At 54.1% G+C, this 24,091-nt stretch overlaps 1 protein-coding gene across 2 annotated transcripts in view; it reads left to right on the top strand.

Annotated features, from left to right (window-relative positions):
• Positions 1-12,064: 12,064 nt before the first annotated feature.
• kcnc4 (potassium voltage-gated channel, Shaw-related subfamily, member 4) overlaps positions 12,065-24,091 on the top strand; it is an 83,119-nt gene continuing 71,092 nt past the window's right edge. The window contains exon 1 of one of the 2 annotated variants that reach the window (XM_086010959.1): positions 12,065-12,921. In XM_086010959.1, the coding sequence (XP_085867085.1) occupies positions 12,283-12,921 (639 nt within the window). In that variant the 5' untranslated portion in view covers positions 12,065-12,282. The remainder of the gene's footprint in view (positions 12,922-24,091) is intronic. The other variant, XM_086010958.1, reaches the window with a different exon arrangement.

Raw genomic sequence — 24,091 nt, 5'->3', positions numbered from 1 at the left:
GAATGCTTGCCATTGTCTATCCACTGTCAATCCCCCCAGAAACACCACCCAATCAATCTTACCCAATTCCCGTCTCATACCCTCGTAATTCCCTTTATTTAAGTTCTGGACCTTAGTCTCTGATTCAATTTCCTCACTCTCCATCTCGACTGAGAGCTCGATCATATTATGATCGCTCTGACCCAAGGGGCCTCGTACAAGAAGATTGCTGATAAGTCCCTTCTCATTGCACAATACCCAGTCTAAAATGGCCTGATCTCGAGTCGGCTCCTCGACATATTGGTCCAGATAACCGTCCCGAAAACATTCCAGGAATTCCTCCTCCTCAGAATTTTTACTAATTTGGGTAGTCCAATCAATATGTAAATTAAAGTCACCCATGATGACAGCTGTGCTCTTATCGCACGCTTCTCTAATTTCCCTTTTTATGCCTTCGCTCACCTCCATATTACTATTTGGAGGCCTATATATCACACCCACTAACGTTTTCCTCCCCTTGCTATTTCTCATTTCTACCCATACAGATTCCGTTTCATCCGAGTTAATATCCTTCCTTTCCATTGCATTAATCCCCTCCTTTACCAGCAATGCTACCCCACCTCCCCTACCTTTTTGCCGATCCTTCCTAAATATTGTATATCCCTGGATGTTAAGTTCCCAGCCTTGCCCACCCTGCAGCCACGTTTCTGTAATCCCAATCAGCCTGTCAGAGAGTCACACTCAGCCTGTCAGAGAGCTCACACTCAGCCTGTCACAGCTCACACTCAGTTCACACTCAGCCTGTCAGAGCTCACACTCAGCCTGTCAGAGAGCTCACACTCAGCCTGTCAGAGCTCACACTCAGCCTGTCACAGCTCGCACTCAGCCTGTCACAGCTCACACTCAGCCTGTCAGCTCACACTCAGCCTGTGACAGCTCACACTGAGCCTGTCAGAGCTCACACTCAGCCTGTCAGAGCTCACATTCAGCCTGACAGCTCACACTCAGCCTGTCAGAGAGCTCACACTCAGCCTGTCAGAGCTCACACTCAACCTGACAGAGCTCACACTCAGCCTGCCAGGGCTCACACTCAGCGTGCCACAGCTCACACTCAGCTCACACTCAGCCTGTCAGAGAGCTCACACTCAGCCTGTCACAGCTCACACTCAGCCTGTCACAGCTCACACTCAGCTCACACTCAGCCTGTCAGAGAGCTCACACTCAGCCTGTCAGAGAGCTCACACTCAGCCTGTCAGAGAGCTCACACTCAGCCTGTCAGAGCACACACGCAGCCTGTCAGAGAGCTCACACTCAGCCTGGCACAGCTCACACTCAGCTCGCACTCAGCCTGTCACAGCTCACACTCAGCCTGTCACAGCTCACACTCAGCCTGTCACAGCTCACACTCAGCCTGTCACAGCTCACACTCAGCCTGTCAGCTCACACTCAGCCTGTCACAGCTCACACTCAGCCTGACAGCTCACACTCAGCCTGTCACAGCTCACACTCAGCCTCTCAGAGCTCACACTCAGCTCACACTCAGCCTGACAGAGCTCACACTCAGCCTGACAGAGCTCACACTCAGCCTGTCAGCTCACACTCAGCATGTCACAGCTCACACTCAGCCTCTCAGAGCTCACACTCAGCTCACACTCAGCCTGACAGAGCTCACAGTCAGCCTGTCAGAGAGCTCACACTCAGCCTGTCACAGCTCACACTCAGCCTGTCACAGCTCACACGCAGCTCACACTCAGCCTGTCACAGCTCACACTCAGCTCACACTCAGCCTGTCACAGCTCACACTCAGCCTGTCAGCTCACACTCAGCCTGTCACAGCTCACACTCAGACTGTCACAGCTCACACTCAGCCTGACAGTGCTCACACTCAGCCTGACAGAGCTCACACTCAGCTCACACTCAACCTGACAGAGCTCACACTCAGCTCACACCCAGCCTGTCAGAGAGCTAACCCTCAGCCTGACAGAGTTCACACTCAGCCTGTCACAGCTCACACTCAGCCTGTCAGAGAGCTCACACTCAGCCTGTCAGCTCACACTCAGCCTGTCGAGAGCTCACACTCAGCCTGTCACAGCTCACACTTAGCTCACACTCAGCCTGTCAGAGCTCACACACAGCCTGTCAGAGAGCTCACACTCAGCCTGTCACAGCTCACACTCAGCTCACACTCAGCCTGTCAGAGCTCACACTCAGCCTGTCAGAGAGATCACACTCAGCCTGTCAGAGAGCTCACACTCTGCCTGCCAGAGCTCACACTCAGCCTGTCACAGCTCACACTCAGCTCACACTCAGCCTGTCACAGCTCACACTCACCTCACACTCAGCCTGTCAGAGCTCACACTCAGCCTGTCAGAGAGCTCACACTCAGTCTGTCAGAGAGCTCACACTCAGCCTGTCAGAGCTCACACTCAGCCTGTCACAGCTCGAACTCAGCCTGTCACAGCTCGAACTCAGCCTGTCACAGCTCACACTCAGCCTGTCACAGCTCACACTCAGCCTGTCAGTGCTCACACTCAGCCTGCCAGTGCTCACACTCAGCTCACACTCAGCCTGTGAGAGAGCTCACACTCAGCCTGTCAGAGAGCTCACACTCAGCCTGTCACAGCTCACACTCAACTCACACTCAGCCTGTCAGAGCTCACAGTCGGCCTGTCAGAGCTCACACTCAGCTCACACTCAGCCTGTCAGAGCTCACACTCAGCCTGTCAGAGAGCTCACACTCAGCCTGTCACAGCTCGCACTCAGCCTGTCACAGCTCACACTCAGCCTGTCAAAGCTCACACTCAGCCTGTCACAGCTCGCACTCAGCCTCACAGCTCACACTCAGCCTGTCAGAGCTCACACTCAGCTCGTACTCAGCCTGTCAGAGCTCACACTCAGCCTGTCAGAGCTCACACTCAGCCTGTCAGAGCTCACACTCAGCCTGTCAGAGCTCGCACTCAGCCTGTCAGAGCTCGCACTCAGCCTGTCACAGCTCGCACTCAGCCTGTCACAGCTCGCACTCAGCCTGTCAGAGCTCACACTCAGCCTGTCACAGCTCACACTCAGCCTGTGACAGCGCACACTCAGCCTGTCAGTGCTCACACTCAGCTCGCACTCAACCTGTCAGAGAGCTCACACTCAGCCTGTCAGAGCTCACACTCAGCCTGTCGCAGCTCGCACTCAGCCTGTCACAACTCACACTCAGCCTGTCAGAGCTCACACTCAGCTCGTACTCAGCCTGTCACAACTCACACTCAGCCTGACAGAGCTCACACTCAGCCTGACAGAGCTCACACTCAGCCTGTCAGAGAGCTCACACTCAGCCTGTCAGCTCACACTCAGCCTGTCGAGAGCTCACACTCAGCCTGTCAGCTCACACTCAGCCTGTCACAGCTCACACTTAGCTCACACTCAGCCTGTCAGAGAGTCACACTCAGCCTGTCAGAGAGCTCACACTCAGCCTGTCACAGCTCACACTCAGTTCACACTCAGCCTGTCAGAGCTCACACTCAGCCTGTCAGAGAGCTCACACTCAGTCTGTCAGAGAGCTCACACTCAGCCTGTCAGAGCTCACACTCAGCCTGTCACAGCTCGCACTCAGCCTGTCACAGCTCACACTCAGCCTGTCAGCTCACACTCAGCCTGTCACAGCTCACACTGAGCCTGTCAGAGCTCACACTCAGCCTGTCAGAGCTCACATTCAGCCTGACAGCTCACACTCAGCCTGTCAGAGCTCACACTCAACCTGACAGAGCTCACACTCAGCCCACACTCAGCCTGTCAGAGAGCTCACACTCAGCCTGACAGGGCTCACACTCAGCCTGCCACAGCTCACACTCAGCTCACACTCAGCCTGTCAGAGAGCTCACACTCAGCCTGTCAGAGAGCTCACACAGCCTGTCAGAGCACACACGCAGCCTGTCAGAGAGCTCACACTCAGCCTGTCACAGCTCACACTCAGCTCGCACTCAGCCTGTCACAGCTCACACTCAGCCTGTCACAGCTCACACTCAGCCTGTCACAGCTCACACTCAGCTCACACTCAGCCTGTCACAGCTCACACTCAGCCTGTCAGCTCACACTCAGCCTGTCACAGCTCACACTCAGCCTGACAGCTCACACTCAGCCTGTCACAGCACACACTCAGCTCACACTCAGCCTGTCAGAGCTCACACTCAGCCTGTCAGAGAGATCACACTCAGCCTGTCAGAGAGCTCACACTCTGCCTGCCAGAGCTCACACTCAGCCTGTCACAGCTCACACTCAGCTCACACTCAGCCTGTCACAGCTCACACTCACCTCACACTCAGCCTGTCAGAGCTCACACTCAGCCTGTCAGCTCACACTCAGCCTGTCACAGCTCACACTCAGCCTGACAGCTCACACTCAGCCTGTCACAGCTCACACTCAGCCTCTCAGAGCTCACACTCAGCTCACACTCAGCCTGACAGAGCTCACACTCAGCCTGACAGAGCTCACACTCAGCCTGTCAGCTCACACTCAGCATGTCACAGCTCACACTCAGCCTCTCAGAGCTCACACTCAGCTCACACTCAGCCTGACAGAGCTCACAGTCAGCCTGTCAGAGAGCTCACACTCAGCCTGTCACAGTTCACACTCAGCCTGTCACAGCTCACACGCAGCTCACACTCAGCCTGTCACAGCTCACACTCAGCTCACACTCAGCCTGTCACAGCTCACACTCAGCCTGTCAGCTCACACTCAGCCTGTCACAGCTCACACTCAGACTGTCACAGCTCACACTCAGCCTGACAGTGCTCACACTCAGCCTGACAGAGCTCACACTCAGCTCACACTCAACCTGACAGAGCTCACACTCAGCTCACACCCAGCCTGTCAGAGAGCTAACCCTCAGCCTGACAGAGTTCACACTCAGCCTGTCACAGCTCACACTCAGCCTGTCAGAGAGCTCACACTCAGCCTGTCAGCTCACACTCAGCCTGTCGAGAGCTCACACTCAGCCTGTCACAGCTCACACTTAGCTCACACTCAGCCTGTCAGAGCTCACACACAGCCTGTCAGAGAGCTCACACTCAGCCTGTCACAGCTCACACTCAGCTCACACTCAGCCTGTCAGAGCTCACACTCAGCCTGTCAGAGAGATCACACTCAGCCTGTCAGAGAGCTCACACTCTGCCTGCCAGAGCTCACACTCAGCCTGTCACAGCTCACACTCAGCTCACACTCAGCCTGTCACAGCTCACACTCACCTCACACTCAGCCTGTCAGAGCTCACACTCAGCCTGTCAGAGAGCTCACACTCAGTCTGTCAGAGAGCTCACACTCAGCCTGTCAGAGCTCACACTCAGCCTGTCACAGCTCGAACTCAGCCTGTCACAGCTCGAACTCAGCCTGTCACAGCTCACACTCAGCCTGTCACAGCTCACACTCAGCCTGTCAGTGCTCACACTCAGCCTGCCAGTGCTCACACTCAGCTCACACTCAGCCTGTGAGAGAGCTCACACTCAGCCTGTCAGAGAGCTCACACTCAGCCTGTCACAGCTCACACTCAACTCACACTCAGCCTGTCAGAGCTCACAGTCGGCCTGTCAGAGCTCACACTCAGCTCACACTCAGCCTGTCAGAGCTCACACTCAGCCTGTCAGAGAGCTCACACTCAGCCTGTCACAGCTCGCACTCAGCCTGTCACAGCTCACACTCAGCCTGTCAAAGCTCACACTCAGCCTGTCACAGCTCGCACTCAGCCTCACAGCTCACACTCAGCCTGTCAGAGCTCACACTCAGCTCGTACTCAGCCTGTCAGAGCTCACACTCAGCCTGTCAGAGCTCACACTCAGCCTGTCAGAGCTCACACTCAGCCTGTCAGAGCTCACACTCAGCCTGTCAGAGCTCGCACTCAGCCTGTCACAGCTCGCACTCAGCCTGTCACAGCTCGCACTCAGCCTGTCAGAGCTCACACTCAGCCTGTCACAGCTCACACTCAGCCTGTGACAGCGCACACTCAGCCTGTCAGTGCTCACACTCAGCTCGCACTCAACCTGTCAGAGAGCTCACACTCAGCCTGTCAGAGCTCACACTCAGCCTGTCGCAGCTCGCACTCAGCCTGTCACAACTCACACTCAGCCTGTCAGAGCTCACACTCAGCTCGTACTCAGCCTGTCACAACTCACACTCAGCCTGACAGAGCTCACACTCAGCCTGACAGAGCTCACACTCAGCCTGTCAGAGAGCTCACACTCAGCCTGTCAGCTCACACTCAGCCTGTCGAGAGCTCACACTCAGCCTGTCAGCTCACACTCAGCCTGTCACAGCTCACACTCAGCTCACACTCAGCCTGTCAGAGAGTCACACTCAGCCTGTCAGAGAGCTCACACTCAGCCTGTCACAGCTCACACTCAGTTCACACTCAGCCTGTCAGAGCTCACACTCAGCCTGTCAGAGAGCTCACACTCAGTCTGTCAGAGAGCTCACACTCAGCCTGTCAGAGCTCACACTCAGCCTGTCACAGCTCGCACTCAGCCTGTCACAGCTCACACTCAGCCTGTCAGCTCACACTCAGCCTGTCACAGCTCACACTGAGCCTGTCAGAGCTCACACTCAGCCTGTCAGAGCTCACATTCAGCCTGACAGCTCACACTCAGCCTGTCAGAGCTCACACTCAACCTGACAGAGCTCACACTCAGCTCACACTCAGCCTGTCAGAGAGCTCACACTCAGCCTGACAGGGCTCATACTCAGCCTGCCACAGCTCACACTCAGCTCACACTCAGCCTGTCAGAGAGCTCACACTCAGCCTGTCAGAGAGCTCACACAGCCTGTCAGAGCACACACGCAGCCTGTCAGAGAGCTCACACTCAGCCTGTCACAGCTCACACTGAGCTCGCACTCAGCCTGTCACAGCTCACACTCAGCCTGTCACAGCTCACACTCAGCCTGTCGCAGCTCACACTCAGCTCACACTCAGCCTGTCACAGCTCACACTCAGCCTGTCAGCTCACACTCAGCCTGTCACAGCTCACACTCAGCCTGACAGCTCACACTCAGCCTGTCACAGCACACACTCAGCCTCTCAGAGCTCACACTCAGCTCACACTCAGCCTGACAGAGCTCACACTCAGCCTGACAGAGCTCACACTCAGCCTGTCAGCTCACACTCAGCATGTCACAGCTCACACTCAGCCTCTCAGAGCTCACACTCAGCTCACACTCAGCCTGACAGAGCTCACAGTCAGCCTGTCAGAGAGCTCACACTCAGCCTGTCAGCTCACACTCAGCCTGTCGAGAGCTCACACTCAGCCTGTCACAGCTCACACTCAGCCTGTCACAGCTCACACGCAGCTCACACTCAGCCTGTCACAGCTCACACTCAGCTCACACTCAGCCTGTCACAGCTCACACTCAGCCTGTCAGCTCACACTCAGCCTGTCACAGCTCACACTCAGACTGTCACAGCTCACACTCAGCCTGACAGTGCTCACACTCAGCCTGACAGAGCTCACACTCAGCTCACACTCAACCTGACAGAGCTCACACTCAGCTCACACCCAGCCTGTCAGAGAGCTAACCCTCAGCCTGACAGAGTTCACACTCAGCCTGTCACAGCTCACACTCAGCCTGTCAGAGAGCTCACACTCAGCCTGTCGAGAGCTCACACTCAGCCTGTCACAGCTCACACTTAGCTCACACTCAGCCTGTCAGAGCTCACACACAGCCTGACAGAGAGCTCACACTCAGCCTGTCACAGCTCACACTCAGCTCACATTCAGCCTGTCAGAGCTCACACTCAGCCTGTCAGAGAGATCACACTCAGCCTGTCAGAGAGCTCACACTCTGCCTGCCAGAGCTCACACTCAGCCTGTCACAGCTCACACTCAGCTCACACTCAGCCTGTCAGAGAGCTCACACTCAGCCTGTCACAGCTCACACTCACCTCACACTCAGCCTCAGAGCTCACACTCAGCCTGTCAGAGAGCTCACACACAGTCTGTCAGAGAGCTCACACTCAGCCTGTCAGAGCTCACACTCAGCCTGTCACAGCTCGAACTCAGCCTGTCACAGCTCGAACTCAGCCTGTCACAGCTCACACTCAGCCTGTCACAGCTCGCACTCAGCCTGTCACAGCTCGCACTCAGCCTGTCACAGCTCACACTCAGCCTGTCACAGCTCACACTCAGCCTGTCACAGCTCACACTCAGCTCACACTCAGCCTGTGAGAGAGCTCACACTCAGCCTGTCAGAGAGCTCACACTCAGCCTGTCACAGCTCACACTCAACTCACACTCAGCCTGTCAGAGCTCACAGTCGGCCTGTCAGAGCTCACACTCAGCTCACACTCAGCCTGTCAGAGCTCACACTCAGCCTGTCACAGCTCACACTCAGCCTGTCACAGCTCGCACTCAGCCTGTCACAGCTCACACTCAGCCTGTCAGAGCTCACACTCAGCTCGTACTCAGCCTGTCAGAGCTCACACTCAGCCTGTCACAGCTCACACTCAGCCTGTCAGAGCTCACACTCAGCCTGTCACAGCTCACACTCAGCCTGTCACAGCTCACACTCAGCCTGTCACAGCTCACACTCAGCCTGTGACAGCTCACACTCAGCCTGTCACAGCTCACACTCAGCCTGTCACAGCTCACACTCAGCCTGTCACAGCTCACACTCGGCCTCTCTGTAACAGGAGGGTGAACTGACTCCCAGTCCCGCACTGAGCAGGTTCTGGAACTGTTGGATAAATCAGTTTGTTTTCATTATTTAGCTGACAGAAATCCAGTGCCAGGTTCCAGTCCATGTGTGTTTGAAATGGGCGAGGGTGGGGCTGCAGGATGCCCTGGCTCCCTGGGGTGGGATTGACGGAGAATTATTCTCAATGGACAGGATGTCTGGGTTTGAACAGCAGCAGCTGTAATTTGCAGTTTCCATTCATTGAGATTCCGCTCGCTCGCTGCCACTGGCGGCAGAAAGGAGCAATTTATAAAAATAGATTTTTCAAAAAAATTGCATACTCGGGAATCCAAGAATAATTTTTAAAAACCCAGGAAAATTAAACTTGGAGAAGAAAAATGACGAGAAAGTGTGGAGCTTGTTGAGAGTAACTCCTGGGTCCGGGGGAGGGGCAGCCCCTGAGCTCGGGCAGCATCAACTGTCAATAATTGGCGATTAATTGATTGCCCGACTGCCCTGGCAAGACCTGGGCTGTGGGGGGAATGTTTAAACTGTGACTCTGGAGGCGGACAGGAGGGAGACAGACTGACCCCACCCCAGACACCCACCTCCAGAGACTGACCCCACCCCACCCACAGAGACTGACCCCACCCCAGACACCCACCTCCAGAGACTGACCGCACCCCACCCACAGAGAGTGACACCACCCCAGACACCCACCTCCAGAGACTGACCGCACCCCACCCACAGAGACTGACAGCACCCCACCCACAGACTGACCCCACCCCACCCACAGACTGCCCCCACCCCACCCACAGAGACTGACCCCACCCCAGACACCCACCTCCAGAGACTGACCGCACCCCACCCACAGACTGACCCCACCCCACCCACAGACTGACCGCACCCCACCCACAGACTGACCCCACCCCACCCACAGACTGACCCCACCCCACCCACACAGACTGACCCCACCCCACCCACAAAGACTGACCCCACCCCACCTACAGACTGACCCCACCCCACCCACAGAGACTGACCCCACCCCACCCACAGAGACTGACCCCACCCACAGGCTGACCCCACCCCACCCACAGAGACTGACCCCACCCCACCTACAGACTGACCGCACCCTACCCACAGACTGACCCCACCCCACCCACAGACTGACCCCACCCCACCCACAGACTGACCGCACCCCACCCACAGACTGACCCCACCCCACCCACAGGCTGACCGCACCCCACCCACAGACTGACCCCACCCCACCCACAGACTGACCCCACCCCACCCACAGAGACTGACCCCACCCCAATCCCAGACACCCACCACCAGACCACGACCCACAGAGATTGACCCACAGCCCAGTAATCTGTTCCAGCACCACCCGGCCCTGCAGGAACCGCCAGGGGGAGCCGGGATATTTCCACCGGACACTTGTCGGAGCGGCTGATCCGAAACAGCAAATTCTCACATTCCAAATCTCCGACAAACAGGATCGAGACCTCGGCACAGCTCTCACTCTCTGCATTCTCTCTCTTCTATTTCTCGAGTTTCTCACCCAGAGATTGTTGGATATTGAAGCTGCTCCCAATCTCATCTAAAAACTCAAATAGTGAAATAAAGCTTATTGTGGAAACCTGTTTCTGGGCACTGGGGCAGAGGGAACTGTTCAGGGGCTGTGGACAAACCCCTTCAACCCTCCACATCTCCATTGTACACAGTCTCAGAGGGCAGTGGCTGGTCCGGTGACAATAACAGGTGGTTGAAAGTGAGGAGCCTGGGAGTAGGTGAGGTGTGGCTGGGGAGAGCGGGTGGGGCGTGGGTGAGGGAGGGGAGAGGGTGGGTAGGGCGAGGTTAGGGAGAGGGTGGAGTTGAAGAGAAGGTGGGTGGGGAGAGCGGGTGAGGGTGAGGGAGGGGAGCGGGTGGGTGGGGTGAGTTTCGGATGGATGAGGATGAGGAGAGAGGATGGAGAGGGTAAGGTTAGGGAGAGGGGGTGAGGGTAGGGAGAGGGGGTGAGGGTAGGTCAGGAGAGGGAGGGTGGTTGGGGATGAGGAGAAGGTGGGCGAGGAGAGGATGGGTGGGGCGGGGTGAGGGAGGGGAGAGGGTACGGGAGGGGAGAGGGTGAGGGAGGGGAGAGGGTGAGGGAGGGGAGAGGGTGGTGGGGGCGGGGTGAGGGAGGGGAGAGGGTGAGGGAGGGGAGAGGGTGAGGGAGGGGAGAGGGTGTGGGGGGAGAGGGGGGTGAGGGAGGGGAGTGGGTGAGGGAGGGGAGAGGGTGGTGGTGGGAGAGGGGGGTGTGGGAGGGGAGAGGGTGTGGGAGGGGAGAGGGTGTGGGAGGGGAGAGGGTGTGGGAGGGAAGAGGGTGTGGGGGGGAGGGGGGCAGGGTGAGGGAGGGGAGAGGGTGGGGGGGATAGGGGGTGAGGGTGGGGTGGAGTGAGGGAGGGGAGAGGGTGTGGGGGGGAGAGTGGGTGGGGGTGAGGGTGGGTCGGGGAGAGGGAGGGGAGAGGGTGGTGGGGCGGGGTGAGGGTGGGGAGAGGGTGTGGGGGGAGAGGGTGGGTGGGGTGAGGGTGGGTCGGGGGAGAGGGTGGTGGGGAGAGGGTGGTGGGGTGAGGGTGGGGCAGGGAGAGGGTGGTGGGGTGAGGGTGGGGCGGGGTGAGGGAGGGGAGAGAGTGTGGGGGCAGAGGGTGGGTGAGGGTGGGGCGTGGTGAGGGAGGGGAGAGGGTGGTGGGGTGAGGGTGGGGCGGGGGAGAGGGAGGGGAGAGGGTGGGGCGGGGGAGAGGGTGTGGGGTGAGGGTGGGGCGGGGGAGAGGGAGGGGAGAGGGTGGTGGGGTGAGGGTGGGGTGGGGGAGAGGGTGTGGGGTGAGGGTGGGGCGGGGTGAGGGAGGGGAGAGGGTGGTGGGGTGAGGGTGGAGAGGGTGAGGGAGGGGAGAGGGTGTAGGGGGTGAGGGTGGGGCGGGGAGAGGGAGGGGAGAGGGTGGTGGGGTGAGGGTGGAGCGGGGGTGAGGGTGGTGGGAGGAGAGGGTGGCTCGGGAGAGGGTAGGGCGGGGGAGAGGGAGGGGAGGAGAGGGTGGGGCGGGGGAGAGGGTGGGGCGGGAGAGGGTGGGGCGGGGGAGAGGGTGTGGGGAGGAGAGGGTGGGTCGGGAGAGGGTGGGGCGGGGGAGAGGGTGTGGGGAGGAGAGGGTGTAGGGGGGTGAGGGTGGGGCGGGGGTGAGGGTGCGGAGGAGAGGGTGGGTCGGGAGAGGGTGGGGTGGGGGAGAGGGTGTGGGGAGGAGAGGGTGGGGCGGGGGAGAGGGTGTGGGGAGGAGAGGGTGGGTCGGGAGAGGGTGGGGCGGGGGAGAGGGTGTGGGGAGGAGAGGGTGGGGCGGGGGAGAGGGAGGGGAAAGGGTGGGGCGGGAGAGGGTGGGAGTGCGGAGCCCCTCCTGTGCCCTGTCGGGGGAGGTGCATCTTTCGATCTCTCGGCGGCTCTTTGCTCCAATCGCTCTCTGCCAGTCCTGCCAATATCATCGATACTGACACAGCGACTCTTGTGACTTCTCTGATCGTTTTGTCCTCTCTCCAGAAACTTGATCCGGATTTTTACAATAAAAGAGGGAGAGGAAATCCGGAATAAAAGCCAAGCCCTGGGAAGGAGTTTGCTGAGCGGGAGACGCCAGAATCCGCATGATAAGCTCGGTGTGTGTCTCATCTTACCGGGGACGCAAGTCAGGGAACAAACCTCCTTCTAAACCATGTCTGAAGGAAGATATGGGCAAGGGGGAGGACAGCGAGAGAATCACAATCAATGTCGGAGGAACCAGGCATGAAACGTACAGGAGCACCCTGCAAACATTGCCCGGGACGCGGCTCGCCTGGCTCGCAGACCCTGCCGCCAGAAACAACTCCCACTTCGACGCCAAGTCCAGCCAGTTCTTCTTCGACCGTCACCCCGGAATCTTCGCCTATGTGCTGAATTATTACCGGACGGGCAAGCTGCACTGCCCGGCCGATGTGTGCGGACCCCTGTTCGAGGAAGAGTTAGCTTTCTGGGGGCTGGACGAGACGGATGTGGAGCCCTGTTGCTGGATGACCTACAGGCAGCACCGAGATGCCGAGGAGGCGCTGGACATCTTCGAGCCGCCTGATCCCAACTGCAACGGCACCGAGAGGGAGGAGGAGGCGGATCGGGACCCGGACTCGAGCCGGATCCTGGGGCTGGGGGAGTGTAACCCCCATCGCTCGGCTCTGGCCAGCTGCTGGAGGAGGTGGCGACCCAGAGTGTGGGCACTTTTCGAAGACCCTTACTCCTCCAGGGCGGCCCGGGTAAGGAACGGGTTAACCCGCTGCTCAATTTCACCGCCTTTAGTCAGCTTCTGATAAACAAACCTATTTCCTTTCAAATCCACAATGGATATTCCCAGTCTCACAGCTCGGCATTTTTACATTTCAACCCCGTGAAAAATGTTTGTTTATTAGAAAGCAGAATTTATACAGATGTTCACTCACTGAACCCCAGTTTTAGGTTAAACGGAAACAGATGTTTATGTTTTTAGAAAACGTATATCCAGAAATAGTTTAACATTATAATTTTGCTCTGAGGGATGATTCCCGTCCAATCGCCTGTTGAATCAACGCATGGACCGAGGAACCAGTCTGGCCTGAAATAAAGAATATTTAGAAATATATTTTATATTGATGCTGAAAGATGTCAGACGTGCTGGTCTGTGAGGACCAGTCAGTGACTCCGATATAATGCAGTAGGAATACTGGAGACAGAATCATTCTAGAAAGGAGTTCTGTCAATTATTTAGCAATAAATCTTGACATCTTAAAATACAATTCTAGTATGAAGGATTTATCCATCAGTTTGGCATCTATCGATTGAAAGGGAGATGGAGTGTAGGTACAGAGACAGAAAGAGACACAGACACACGGAGACACACAGACACACAGACGGAGACATAGATACACACAGACACAGACAGTCACAGACAGACAGACACAACACAGACAGAAGCAGGGACAGACACAGACACGCACACTATATATAAAGACTGGCATGGTGACCAGTTAATAGAGACGGAGAGGACTGATTCTCACAGCTGCTGTCTGGCAGGAGTTTCCCTGGTTCCTCGAAGCTATGGCTCGGAGCCAGACACAGAAGCGTTCTGCCTGTAAATATTGTCAGATAATTGAGCCAGTTAGAGAATAAAACTGGCATCAAATTCAGCAAAACGTCGACTGACCCAGGAGAAACTTGAAAAAGTTGGAATGAGCAATCTGTCCATAACAATTAAATTAAAGTTCGGGTCAGGAACGCAAGTCCACCAGCAGTGTCCTTAAATTAAGATTTAGTTTGAATTTAATCAATTAAAAGTATTGAATAGGCTGAAGATATTTAGGAAGAAACCCTCTGGATGATTTTTTAGATCCTCCGTTTTTATTTTGAATGTTTTCAACCCTTTAGTTGTGTTTTGAGAGAAACTGTGCGATATCTGGTTCACTGGGGCCAGGCTCACGGATGAGCCCGTGGACATTTTGTGTGAGTGTTTGTCATTGGGCAAGGAAAGGTCGGCTGGTATTTTATTAATGGAGGTGCTGCCCCTTTATATAGTCAGCCTGTGAAGAAATAGATTCGTTTTACTGTGTGTGGGGGGGGGGGGGGTAAACTGCAGCTTCTAACACAATAGCCCCTCACTGAGGCAAAACCAGGTGAGGTGCTTCACAGAGGGACACGGGCCATGGGCAGGGGTGGGAGAGGAGTTTGGGGGGTGGGGCGACCAAATACATGGTCAAAGAGGAGGCTTTTGAAAGAGAGGGGAGAGATAACAAAGGGAGGGGAGACCAAACTCAGAGTAAGTGTCAAGACAGGTGAAGGCTTGGTCAGAAAAGGAGAGCAGGAGAAGGAGACATAGAAGATAAGAAATCGGAGCAGGAGTCGGCCATTCGGCCCCTCGAGCCTGCGCCGCCACACGGCCCCTCGAGCCTGCTCCGCCACACGGCCCCTCGAGCCTGCTCCGCCACACGGCCCCTCGAGCCTGCTCCGCCACACGGCCCCTCGAGCCTGCTCCGCCACACGGCCCCTCGAGCCTGCTCCGCCATTCAATAAGATCATGGCTGATCTTCTACCTCATCTCCACTTTCCTGCACTATCCCCATATCCCTTGATTCCCTTAATATTCAAAAATCTATCGATCTCAGCCTTGAATATACTCAACGACTGAGCCTCCACAGCCCTCTGGGGTAGAGAATTCCAAAGATTCACCACCCTCTGAGTGAAGACATTTCTCCTCATCTCAGTCCTAAATGGCCGACCCCTTATTCTGAGACTGTGACCCCTGGTTCTAGACTCCCCAGCCAGGGGAAACATCCTCTCTGCATCTACCCTGTCAAGCCCTGTAAGAATTTTGTATGTTTCAATTCGATCACCTCTTATTCTTCTAAGCTCTAGGGAATATAGGCCTAGTCTACTCAATCTGTCCTCATAGGACAATCCCCCATCCCAGGAACCAGTCTGGTGAACCTTCGTTGCACTCCCTCTATGGCAAGTATATCCTTCCTTAGGTAAGGAGACCAAAACTGTACACAATACTCCAGGTGTGGTCTCACCAGGGCCCTATATAATTGCAGTAAGACGTCTTTACTCTTATACTCAAATCCTCTTGTAATAAAGGCCAACATACCATTTGCTTTCCTAATTGCTTGCTGTACCTGCATGTTAACTTTCAGTGATTCGTGTACAAGGACACCCAGGTCCCTCTGAACACCAACATTTCACAATCTCTCACCATTTAAAAAATACTCTGCTTTTCTGTTTTTCCTACCAAAGTGGATAACTTCACATTTCTCCACATTATATTCTATTTGCCATGTTCTTGCCCACTCACTTAGCCTGTCTATATCCCCTTGAAGCCTCCTTGCATCCTCCTCACAACTTACATTCCCACCCAGCAAACTTGGATATATTACATTTGGTCCCCTCACCCAAATCATTGATGTAGATTGTGAATAGCTGAGGCCCAAGCACTGATCCTTGCAGTACCCCACTAGTTACAGCCTGCCAACCCGAAAATGACTTGTTTATTCCTACTCTCTGTTTTCTGTCCATTAACCAATCCTCAATCCTTGCTAGTATATTACCCCCAATCCCATGAGCCCTAATTTTGTTTAATAACCTCTTGTGTGGCACCTTATCGAATACCTTCTGAAAATCCAAATACACCACATCCACTGGTTCCCCTTATCTATTCTGCTGGTTACAACATCAAAAAACTCTAATAGATTTGTCAAACACGATTATCTTTTCATAAATCTGTGTAGACTCTGCCCAATCCTATTATTATTTTCTAAGTGCCTTGTTACCATGTTCTTAATAATAGATTCTAGCATTTTCCCTACTACTGATGTCAGGCTAACTGGTCTGTAGTTCCGTTTTCTCTCTCCCTCCTTTCTTAAATAGTGGGGTTACATTTGCTACCTTCCAATCCGCAGGAACCGTTCTAGAATCTATGGAATTTTGGAAAATGACAACTAATGCACCCACTATCTCTATAACCAACTCTTTCAAACCCCTAGGATGTAAGCCATCAGGTCCAGGGGATTTATTGGCTTTCTGCCCCATTAATTTCTCCAGCACTACTTTTTTACTTAAACTAATAACTTTCAGTTCCTCATTCTCAGACCCTTGGTTCTCCACTATTTCCGGGAAGTTTTTTGCATCTTCTGTGAAGACAGACACAAAGTATTTGTTTAATTTCTCTGCCATTTCCTTATTCCCCATTATAATTTCTCCTGTCTCAGCCTGTAAGGGACCCACGTTTACTTTCGCTAATCTTTTCCTTTTTACACACTTATAGAAGCTTTTACAGTCTGTTTTTATGTCTCTTGCTAGTTTACTCTCATATTCTAGTTTCCTTTTCTTTATCAATTTCTTGCTCCTCCTTTACTGAATTCTAAAATCCTCCCAATCCTCAGGCTTACTACTCTTTTTGGCAGCATTATAAGCCTCTTCCTTTGAGCTAATACTATCTTTAACTTCTCTTGTTAGCCACGGTTGGACCACCTTTCCTGTGGGGTTTTTGTGCCTTAAAGTTAGGTATATTTGTTGTAAATTATGTATTCATTCTTTAAATGCTCACCATTGCTCGTCCACCATCATACCTCTTAATGTAGTTTTCCAATCTACCTTAGCCAACTCGCCCCTCGTAGTTTGCTTTGTTTAGATTTAAGACCCTAGTTTTGGATTTAACAAAGTCACTTTCAAACTCAATATAAAATTCTATCATATTGTGGTCACTCTTCCTAAAGGCCCCTTTACTACAAGGTTATTAATTAACCCTTTCTCATTGCACAATACTAGACCTAAAATAGCCTGTTCCCCAGTTGGTTCCTCAACATACTGATCTAGAAAACGATCTTGCATACAGTCCATGAATTCGTCCTCCACACTATTACTGCTTCTCTCTGAGGAATGCCGATTGATCCCAGTGGTTGGGGAGGGGGGTGTTATTGCTGAGCAACACGGGTTATATTGGACAATATTCACAAGATGCTCCCTTCATCAAAATGTGTTCCGCAAATCATTTCCATTTGTTCACAAGTGCTGCAGATAAGGATCCAAATCAGGTCAAATTTGGTTTGCCCAGACTATATGCAGATTAAAGTCCCCCATGATTACTGTATTACCCTTGTTACATGCTTGGGAGATACACAGGCGGGCAGAGTGGGGAGGGGGTAATGTAGAGGAGGGCAGTGTGGGGAGAAGGGAGCTACACAGGAGGGCAGAGCGGGGGAGCAGGTGTGGGGAGATGTACAGGAGGGCAGTGTGGGGGAGCAGGTGTGGGGTAATGTACAGGAGGGCAGTGTGGGGAGAAGGGAGCTACACAGGAGGGCAGAGCGGGGGAGCAGGTGTGGGGAGATGTAGAGGAGGGCAGTGTGGGGAGAAGGGAGATATACTGGAGGGCAGAGCGGGGGAGCAGGTGTGGGGAGATGTAGAGGAGGGCAGTGTGGGGAGAAGGGAGATATACTGGAGGGCAGAGTGGGGGAGCAGGTGTGGGGAGATGTACTGGAGGGCAGAGTGGGGGAGCAGGTGTGGGGAGATGTACTGGAGGGCAGTGTGGGGAGAAGGGAGCTACACAGGAGGGCAGAGCGGGGGAGCAGGTGTGGGGAGATGTACAGGAGGGCAGTGTGGGGGAGGGGAGATATACTGGAGGGCAGAGTGGGGGAGCAGGGGAGAAGGGGAGATGTACTGGAGGCGAAGGTTGGAGAGTATAGCATTGGCTGGGTATGTAGGGTTGCAGGAGGTTGTCGAGGTCTGGTTGGATATGTCTGAGAGATTTGTAAGTGAGGATAGGGATAATGAAATGGCAGAGCAGCATCTCTCTGAGGGATGTCGATTGATCCCAGTGGTTGGGGAGGGAGAGGTGCTTCAGACATGTCTTCCTTTTTCCGCAACCGAGGATCCCCCTCTACTGTGGTTGACACTGCCCTCGACCGTGTCAGTTCTATCTCCCGCACTTCTGCCCTCCCCCCTGCCCCTCCCTCCCGGAACCACGATAGGGTTCCCCTTGTCCTCACCTTTCACCCCACCAGCCTCCACATTCAACGGATCATCCTCCAGCATTTCCGCTACCTCCAAAGTGATCCCACCACCAAACACATCTTCCCCTCCCCTCACCTTTCAGCATTCCGTAGGGACCGCTCCCTCCGAGACACCCTAGTCCACTCCTCTATCACCCCAAACAGCTCTTCCCCTTCGCCTGGCACCTTCCCGTGCAAGCGGAGGAGATGTAACACCTGCCCCTATACCTCCCCCCTTCCCACTGTCCAGGGCCCCAAACACCCCTTCCAGGTGAAACAGCGATTTACTTGTACTTCTCGTAATCTAGTATACTGTATTCGCTGCTCACGATGCGGTCTCCTCTACATTGGGGAGACCAAACGCAGATTGGGTGACCGCTTTGCGGAACACCTCCGTTCAGTCCGTAAGGGTGACCCCGAGCTTCCGGTCGCCTGTCATTTTAATTCACCGCTCTATTCCCACTCGGACCTCACCGTCCTTGGCCACTTGTATTGTTCCACGGAAGCTCAATGTAAACTCGAGGAACAGCACCTCATCTTCCGATTAGGCACTCTGCAGGCTGCCGGACTCAATATCGAGTTCAACAATTTCAGATCATAACCTCGGCCCCTATTACAATTTTTCTTGTAATTTTTCCACTCTTTTCCCCCCTCCCTTTCCTTTTGTTTCTCTCTCACACCTGGCAGCTATCTCTTGCCCTGCCAGTACACTTCACACCTAATCTCAGCCTATTACCATCTCGTCTGGCTTCTAACACCTTTTATTGCCTCTTTTACGACTTTTGTTTCTTTTACTTCTTTTGTCCGATCGCAGCCCTGCCTTCGATCTATTTTCTTTTCTTTCCAGTTTTGAAGAAGGGTTCGACCCGGAACGTCAACTCAAATTTCTCTCCACGGATGTTACCTGACCTGCTGAGTTTTTCCAGCATTTTCTGTTGTTATTTCGAATATTCACAAGATGCTCCCTTCATCAAAATGTGTTCCACAAATTGTTCACAAGTACGATTTAACTCCAGGAACTGGTATATCCAATAATAATACAAAATAGTACAACAGACTTTAAAGATTTGCCAAATACATATTCCGTGAAGGTGACACTTTCCTTGGCTCTCCTGGTTGCATTAGCAATTTTAAAAGTGTTTCACTTCCGAATGCTCTCAATGGTTCATTTGGCAAATGTGTTGTCCACAAACAAGCTGAGCCAAACAGACCAGAAGATGCCGGGTTAGTTGATCCCAGAAGAGAAGCACTAAGGTCATTTGACTTCAGCGCACCTGAGTTAGAGAGAGGGGAAATTAGCCAGGGTTCCTGCTCTTGATCACTGTCCAGTGACCCCTGGGTTAGAGAGAGGGGAAATCAGCCAGGGTTCCTGCTCCTGATCACTGTCCAGTGACCCCTGGGTTAGAGAGAGGGGAAATCAGCCAGGGTTCCTGCTCCTGATCACTGTCCAGTGACCCCTGGGTTAGAGAGAGAGGGGAAATCAGCCAGGGTTCCTGCTCCTGATCACTGTCCAGTGAGCCCTGGGTTAGAGAGAGGGGAACATAAGAACATAAGACATAGGAGCAGGAGTAGGCCAATCGGCCCCTCGAGCCTGCTCCACCATTCAATAAGATCATGGCTGATCTGATCCTAACCTCAAATCTTCTACCCCTCTCCAGCCACCCGAACCCATGTGATCTCCCGGGAGAGGCAAAAAACCAGCTTAAAAAACCCAATGGCCAATTTGGGAGGAAAAATCTGGGAAATTCCTCTCCGACCCATCTAGGCGATCGAAACTCGTCCAGGTGATCACTCTGTCCCTATATTTTCTACAGTACTTACCTTCTGTAAAGACGATCTCCACCCAGCCAGGAACAGGAATAAAACCATCTCCTGAAACCTAACACAGAATTAGAACACAAGAAGTAGGAGCAGAACAAGGCTACACGGCCCCTGGGCCCACTCCACTACCCACAGGGCCATGACCATTCCGAACCTAGACTCATGTCCAATTTCCTGCCCGCTCCCCGTAACCCTTAATTCCCTTTACTTCTAGGAAACTATCTATTTCTGTTTTAAATTTATTTAATGATGTAGCTTCCACAGCTTTCTGGGGCAGCAAATTCCACAAACCTACCACCCTCTGAGTGAAGAAGTTTCTCCTCATCTCAGTTTTAAAAGAGCAGCCCCTTATTCTAAGATTATGCCCCCTAGTTCTAGTTTCACCCATCATTGGGAACATCCTCACCACATCCACCCGATCAAGCCCCTTCACAATCTTATATGTTTCAATAAGATCGCCTCTCATTCTTCTGAACTCCAATGAGTAGAGTCCCAATCTACTCAACCTCTCCTCATATGACCACCCCCTCATCCCCGGGATTAACCGAGTGAACCTTCTTTGTACTGACTCGAGAGCAAGTATGTCTTTACTTAAGTATGGACACCAAAACTGTATGCAGTATTCCAGGTGCGGTCTCACCAATACCTTGTACAACTGCAGTAATACCTCCCTGTTTTTATATTCTATCCCCCTAGCAATAAAAGCCAACATTCCATTGGCCTTCTTGATCACTTGCTGCACCTGCATACTAACTTTTTGAGTTTCGTGCACCAGGACCCCCAGATCCCTTTGTACTACAGTACTTTCCAGTTTCTTGCCATTAAGATAATAACTTGCTCTATGATTTTTTCCTGCCAAAGTGCATAACCTCACACTTTCCAGTATTATATTCCACCTGCCAAATCTCTGCCCACTTACTTAGCCTGTCTATGTCCCTTTGCAGGTTTTTTATGTCCTCCTCACTCACTACTTTCCGTCCCATCTTTGTATCATCTGCAAACTTTGATATGTTACACTCGGTCCCCTCCTCCAAATCGTTAATATAGATTGTAAAGAGTTGGGGGGACCCAGCACTGACCCCTGCGGAACACCACTAGTTACTGATTGCCAGTCTGAGAACGAACCATTTATCCCAACTCTCTGCTTTCTGTTAGAGAGCCAATCCTCCACCCACGCCAGAATATTACCCCCAATCCCGTTACTTTTTATCTTGAGCAATAATCTTTTGTGTGGCACCTTGTCAAATGCCTTTTGGAAGTCTAAATACACTACGTCCACTGGATCCCCTTTGTCCACCCTGTATGTTACTTCCTCAAAAAACTCAAGCAAATTTGTCAAACAGGACTTCCCCTTCATGAAACCATGCTGAGTTTGTCCAATTAAATTATGTTTATCCAAATGTCCCGTTACTGTCTCCTTAATAATGGACTCTAACATTTTACCAACCACAGATGTTAGGCTAACAGGTCTATAGTTTCCAGCCTTCTGCCTACTACCCTTTTTAAATAAGGGTGTTACATTAGCAGTTTTCCAATCTGCCGGGACCTTTGCTGAGTCCAGGGAGTTTTGGAAAATTATTACCAATGCATCCACAATCCATAACGCCACTTCCCTCAAGACCCTAGGATGTAAGCCATCAGGTCCAGGGGATTTATCCGCCTTGAGTCCCATTATTTTACCAAGTACCACTTCCTTAGTGATCAGCCCGAGTTCCTGCTCCTGATCACTGTTCAGTGACCTCTGGGTTAGAGAGGGGAAATCAGCCAGGGTTCCGACTCCTGATCACTGTCCAGTGACCCATGGGTTAGAGAGAGGGGAGATCAGCCAGGGTTATTGCTCCTACCCAGTGACCCCTGGGTTAGAGAGAGGGGAAATCAGCCAGTGTTCCTACTCCTGATCACTGCCCAGTGACCCCTGGGTTAGAGAGAGGGGAGATCAGCCAGTGTTCCTGCTCCTGATCACTGTCCAGTGATTCCTGGGTTAGAGAGAGAGGAGAAATCTGCCAGGGTTCCAGCTCCTGATCACTGTCCAGTGACCTCTAGTTTAGAGAGAGGGGAAATCAGCCAGTGTTCCTGCTCCTGATCATCGTCCAGTGATCCCTGGGTTAGGGAGAGGGGAAATCAGCCAGGGTTCCTGCTCCTGATCACTGTCCAGTGATCCCTGGGTCAGAGAGAGGGAAAATCAGCCAGGGTTCCTGCTCCTGATCACTGTCCAGTGATCCCTGGGTTAGAGAGAGGGGAAATCAGCCCGAGTTCCTGCTCCTGATCACTGTCCAGTGATCCCTGGGTTAGAGAGAGGGGAAATCAGCCAGGGTTCCTGCTCCTGATCACTGTCCAGTGACCCCAGCTGGGAAGTGCCCGAGTGGACATGAGTTGACAACATGGTTGGGCTTGACAAGGATTTCCCACCGGTCGAATTGCCCGCTGTTCCTCACAGTCCAGACTCACACAGGAAGAATGGCCAGGTTGGAAAAGGTAACAGAAGGTAACAATGCTCCTGTGGACTGAAACCCCAGGAACAGTCAAAATCGTCGAGAGTAAACTGGAAGGACAAAGAACAGCTGCCTCTCGGCAATTGTAACAGGAATGGTGGTTGTGAATCAGTCGTTTTATTAATGATCTGCTACCTCTTCACTGAGAAATAGGATCCTTGGAAGCTTTGGACACGGAGCGTGATCCCGCTCAATGACAGGCCCCTCTCTGCTCAATGCCAGGCCCCTCTCTGCTCAATGCCAGGCCCCTCAGTCAATGCCAGGCCCTCAATGCCAGGCCCCCCACTCAATGCCAGGCCCCCCGCTCAATGCCTGGCCCCCCCGCTCAATGCCAGGCCCTCTCTGCTCAATGCCAGGCCCCCTGGGTCAATGCCAGGCCCCCCCACTCAATGCCAGGCCCCCCGCTCAATGCCAGGCCCCCCCGCTCAATGCCAGGCCCCCCCGCTCAATGCCAGGCCCCCCCGCTCAATGCCAGGCCCCCTGCTCAATGCCAGGCCCCCTGTTCAATGCCAGGCCCCCTGTTCAATGCCAGGCCCCCTGCTCAATGCCAGGCCCCCCGCTCAATGCCAGGCCCCCCCGCTCAATGCCAGGCCCTCTCTGCTCAATGCCCGGCCCCCCGGGTCAATGCCAGGCCCTCTCTGCTCATTGCCAGGCCCCCCCGCTCAATGCCAGGCCCCCTGCTCAATGCCAGGCCCCCCGCTCAATGCCAGGCCCCCCGGGTCAATGCCAGGCCCTCTCTGCTCAATGCCAGGCCCCTCTCTGCTCAATGCCAGGCCCCCCGGGTCAATGCCAGGCCCCCCCGCTCAATGCCAGGCCCTCTCTGCTCAATGCCTGGCCCCCCGCTCAATGCCAGGCCCCCCGGGTCAATGCCAGGCCCTCTCTGCTCAATGCCAGGCCCCCCGGGTCAATGCCAGGCCCTCTCTGCTCAATGCCAGGCCCCCCGCTCAATGCCAGGCCCCCCGTGTCAATGCCAGGCCCTCTCTGCTCAATGCCTGGCCCCCCGCTCAATGCCTGGCCCCCCGCTCAATGCCAGGCCCCCCGGGTCAATGCCAGGCCCTCTCTGCTCAATGCCAGGCCCCCCGGGTCAATGCCAGGCCCTCTCTGCTCAATGCCTGGCCCCCCGCTCAATGCCAGGCCCCCCGGGTCAATGCCAGGCCCTCTCTGCTCAATGCCAGGCCCCCCCGCTCAATGCCAGGCCCTCTCTGCTCAATGCCTGGCCCCCCCGCTCAATGCCAGGCCCCTCGGGTCAATGCCAGGCCCTCTCTGCTCAATGCCTGGCCCCCCGCTCAATGCCAGGCCCCCCGGGTCAATGCCAGGCCCTCTCTGCTCACTGCCAGGCCCCCCGGGTCAATGCCAGGCCCCCCCGCTCAATGTCAGGCCCTCTCTGCTCAATGCCAGGCCCCCCGCTCAATGCCAGGCCCTCTCTGCTCATATACCTCAGCCCCCCTGCCCACCCGAAAGAAGGGAAGAGGGGCTCATTGAAAGAAGCAACCAATACACAACAGCCTGGTATCCTCTGATGGTTCAGTGTGTTTAACTAGCCAATAGTGGAGTACACAGGCCAGAAGGGACCCAGAATCGATTCCCAGTTTTAGCAGGGT

This window comes from Somniosus microcephalus, chromosome 18, assembly GCF_052327205.1.
Source record: "Somniosus microcephalus isolate GS21.2 chromosome 18, FLI_Smic_1.0, whole genome shotgun sequence".
Lineage (NCBI taxonomy): Eukaryota > Metazoa > Chordata > Chondrichthyes > Squaliformes > Somniosidae > Somniosus > Somniosus microcephalus.
The sequence above is the reverse complement of the archived record's forward strand: the minus strand, read 5'-3'. Positions and strand labels throughout refer to the sequence as shown.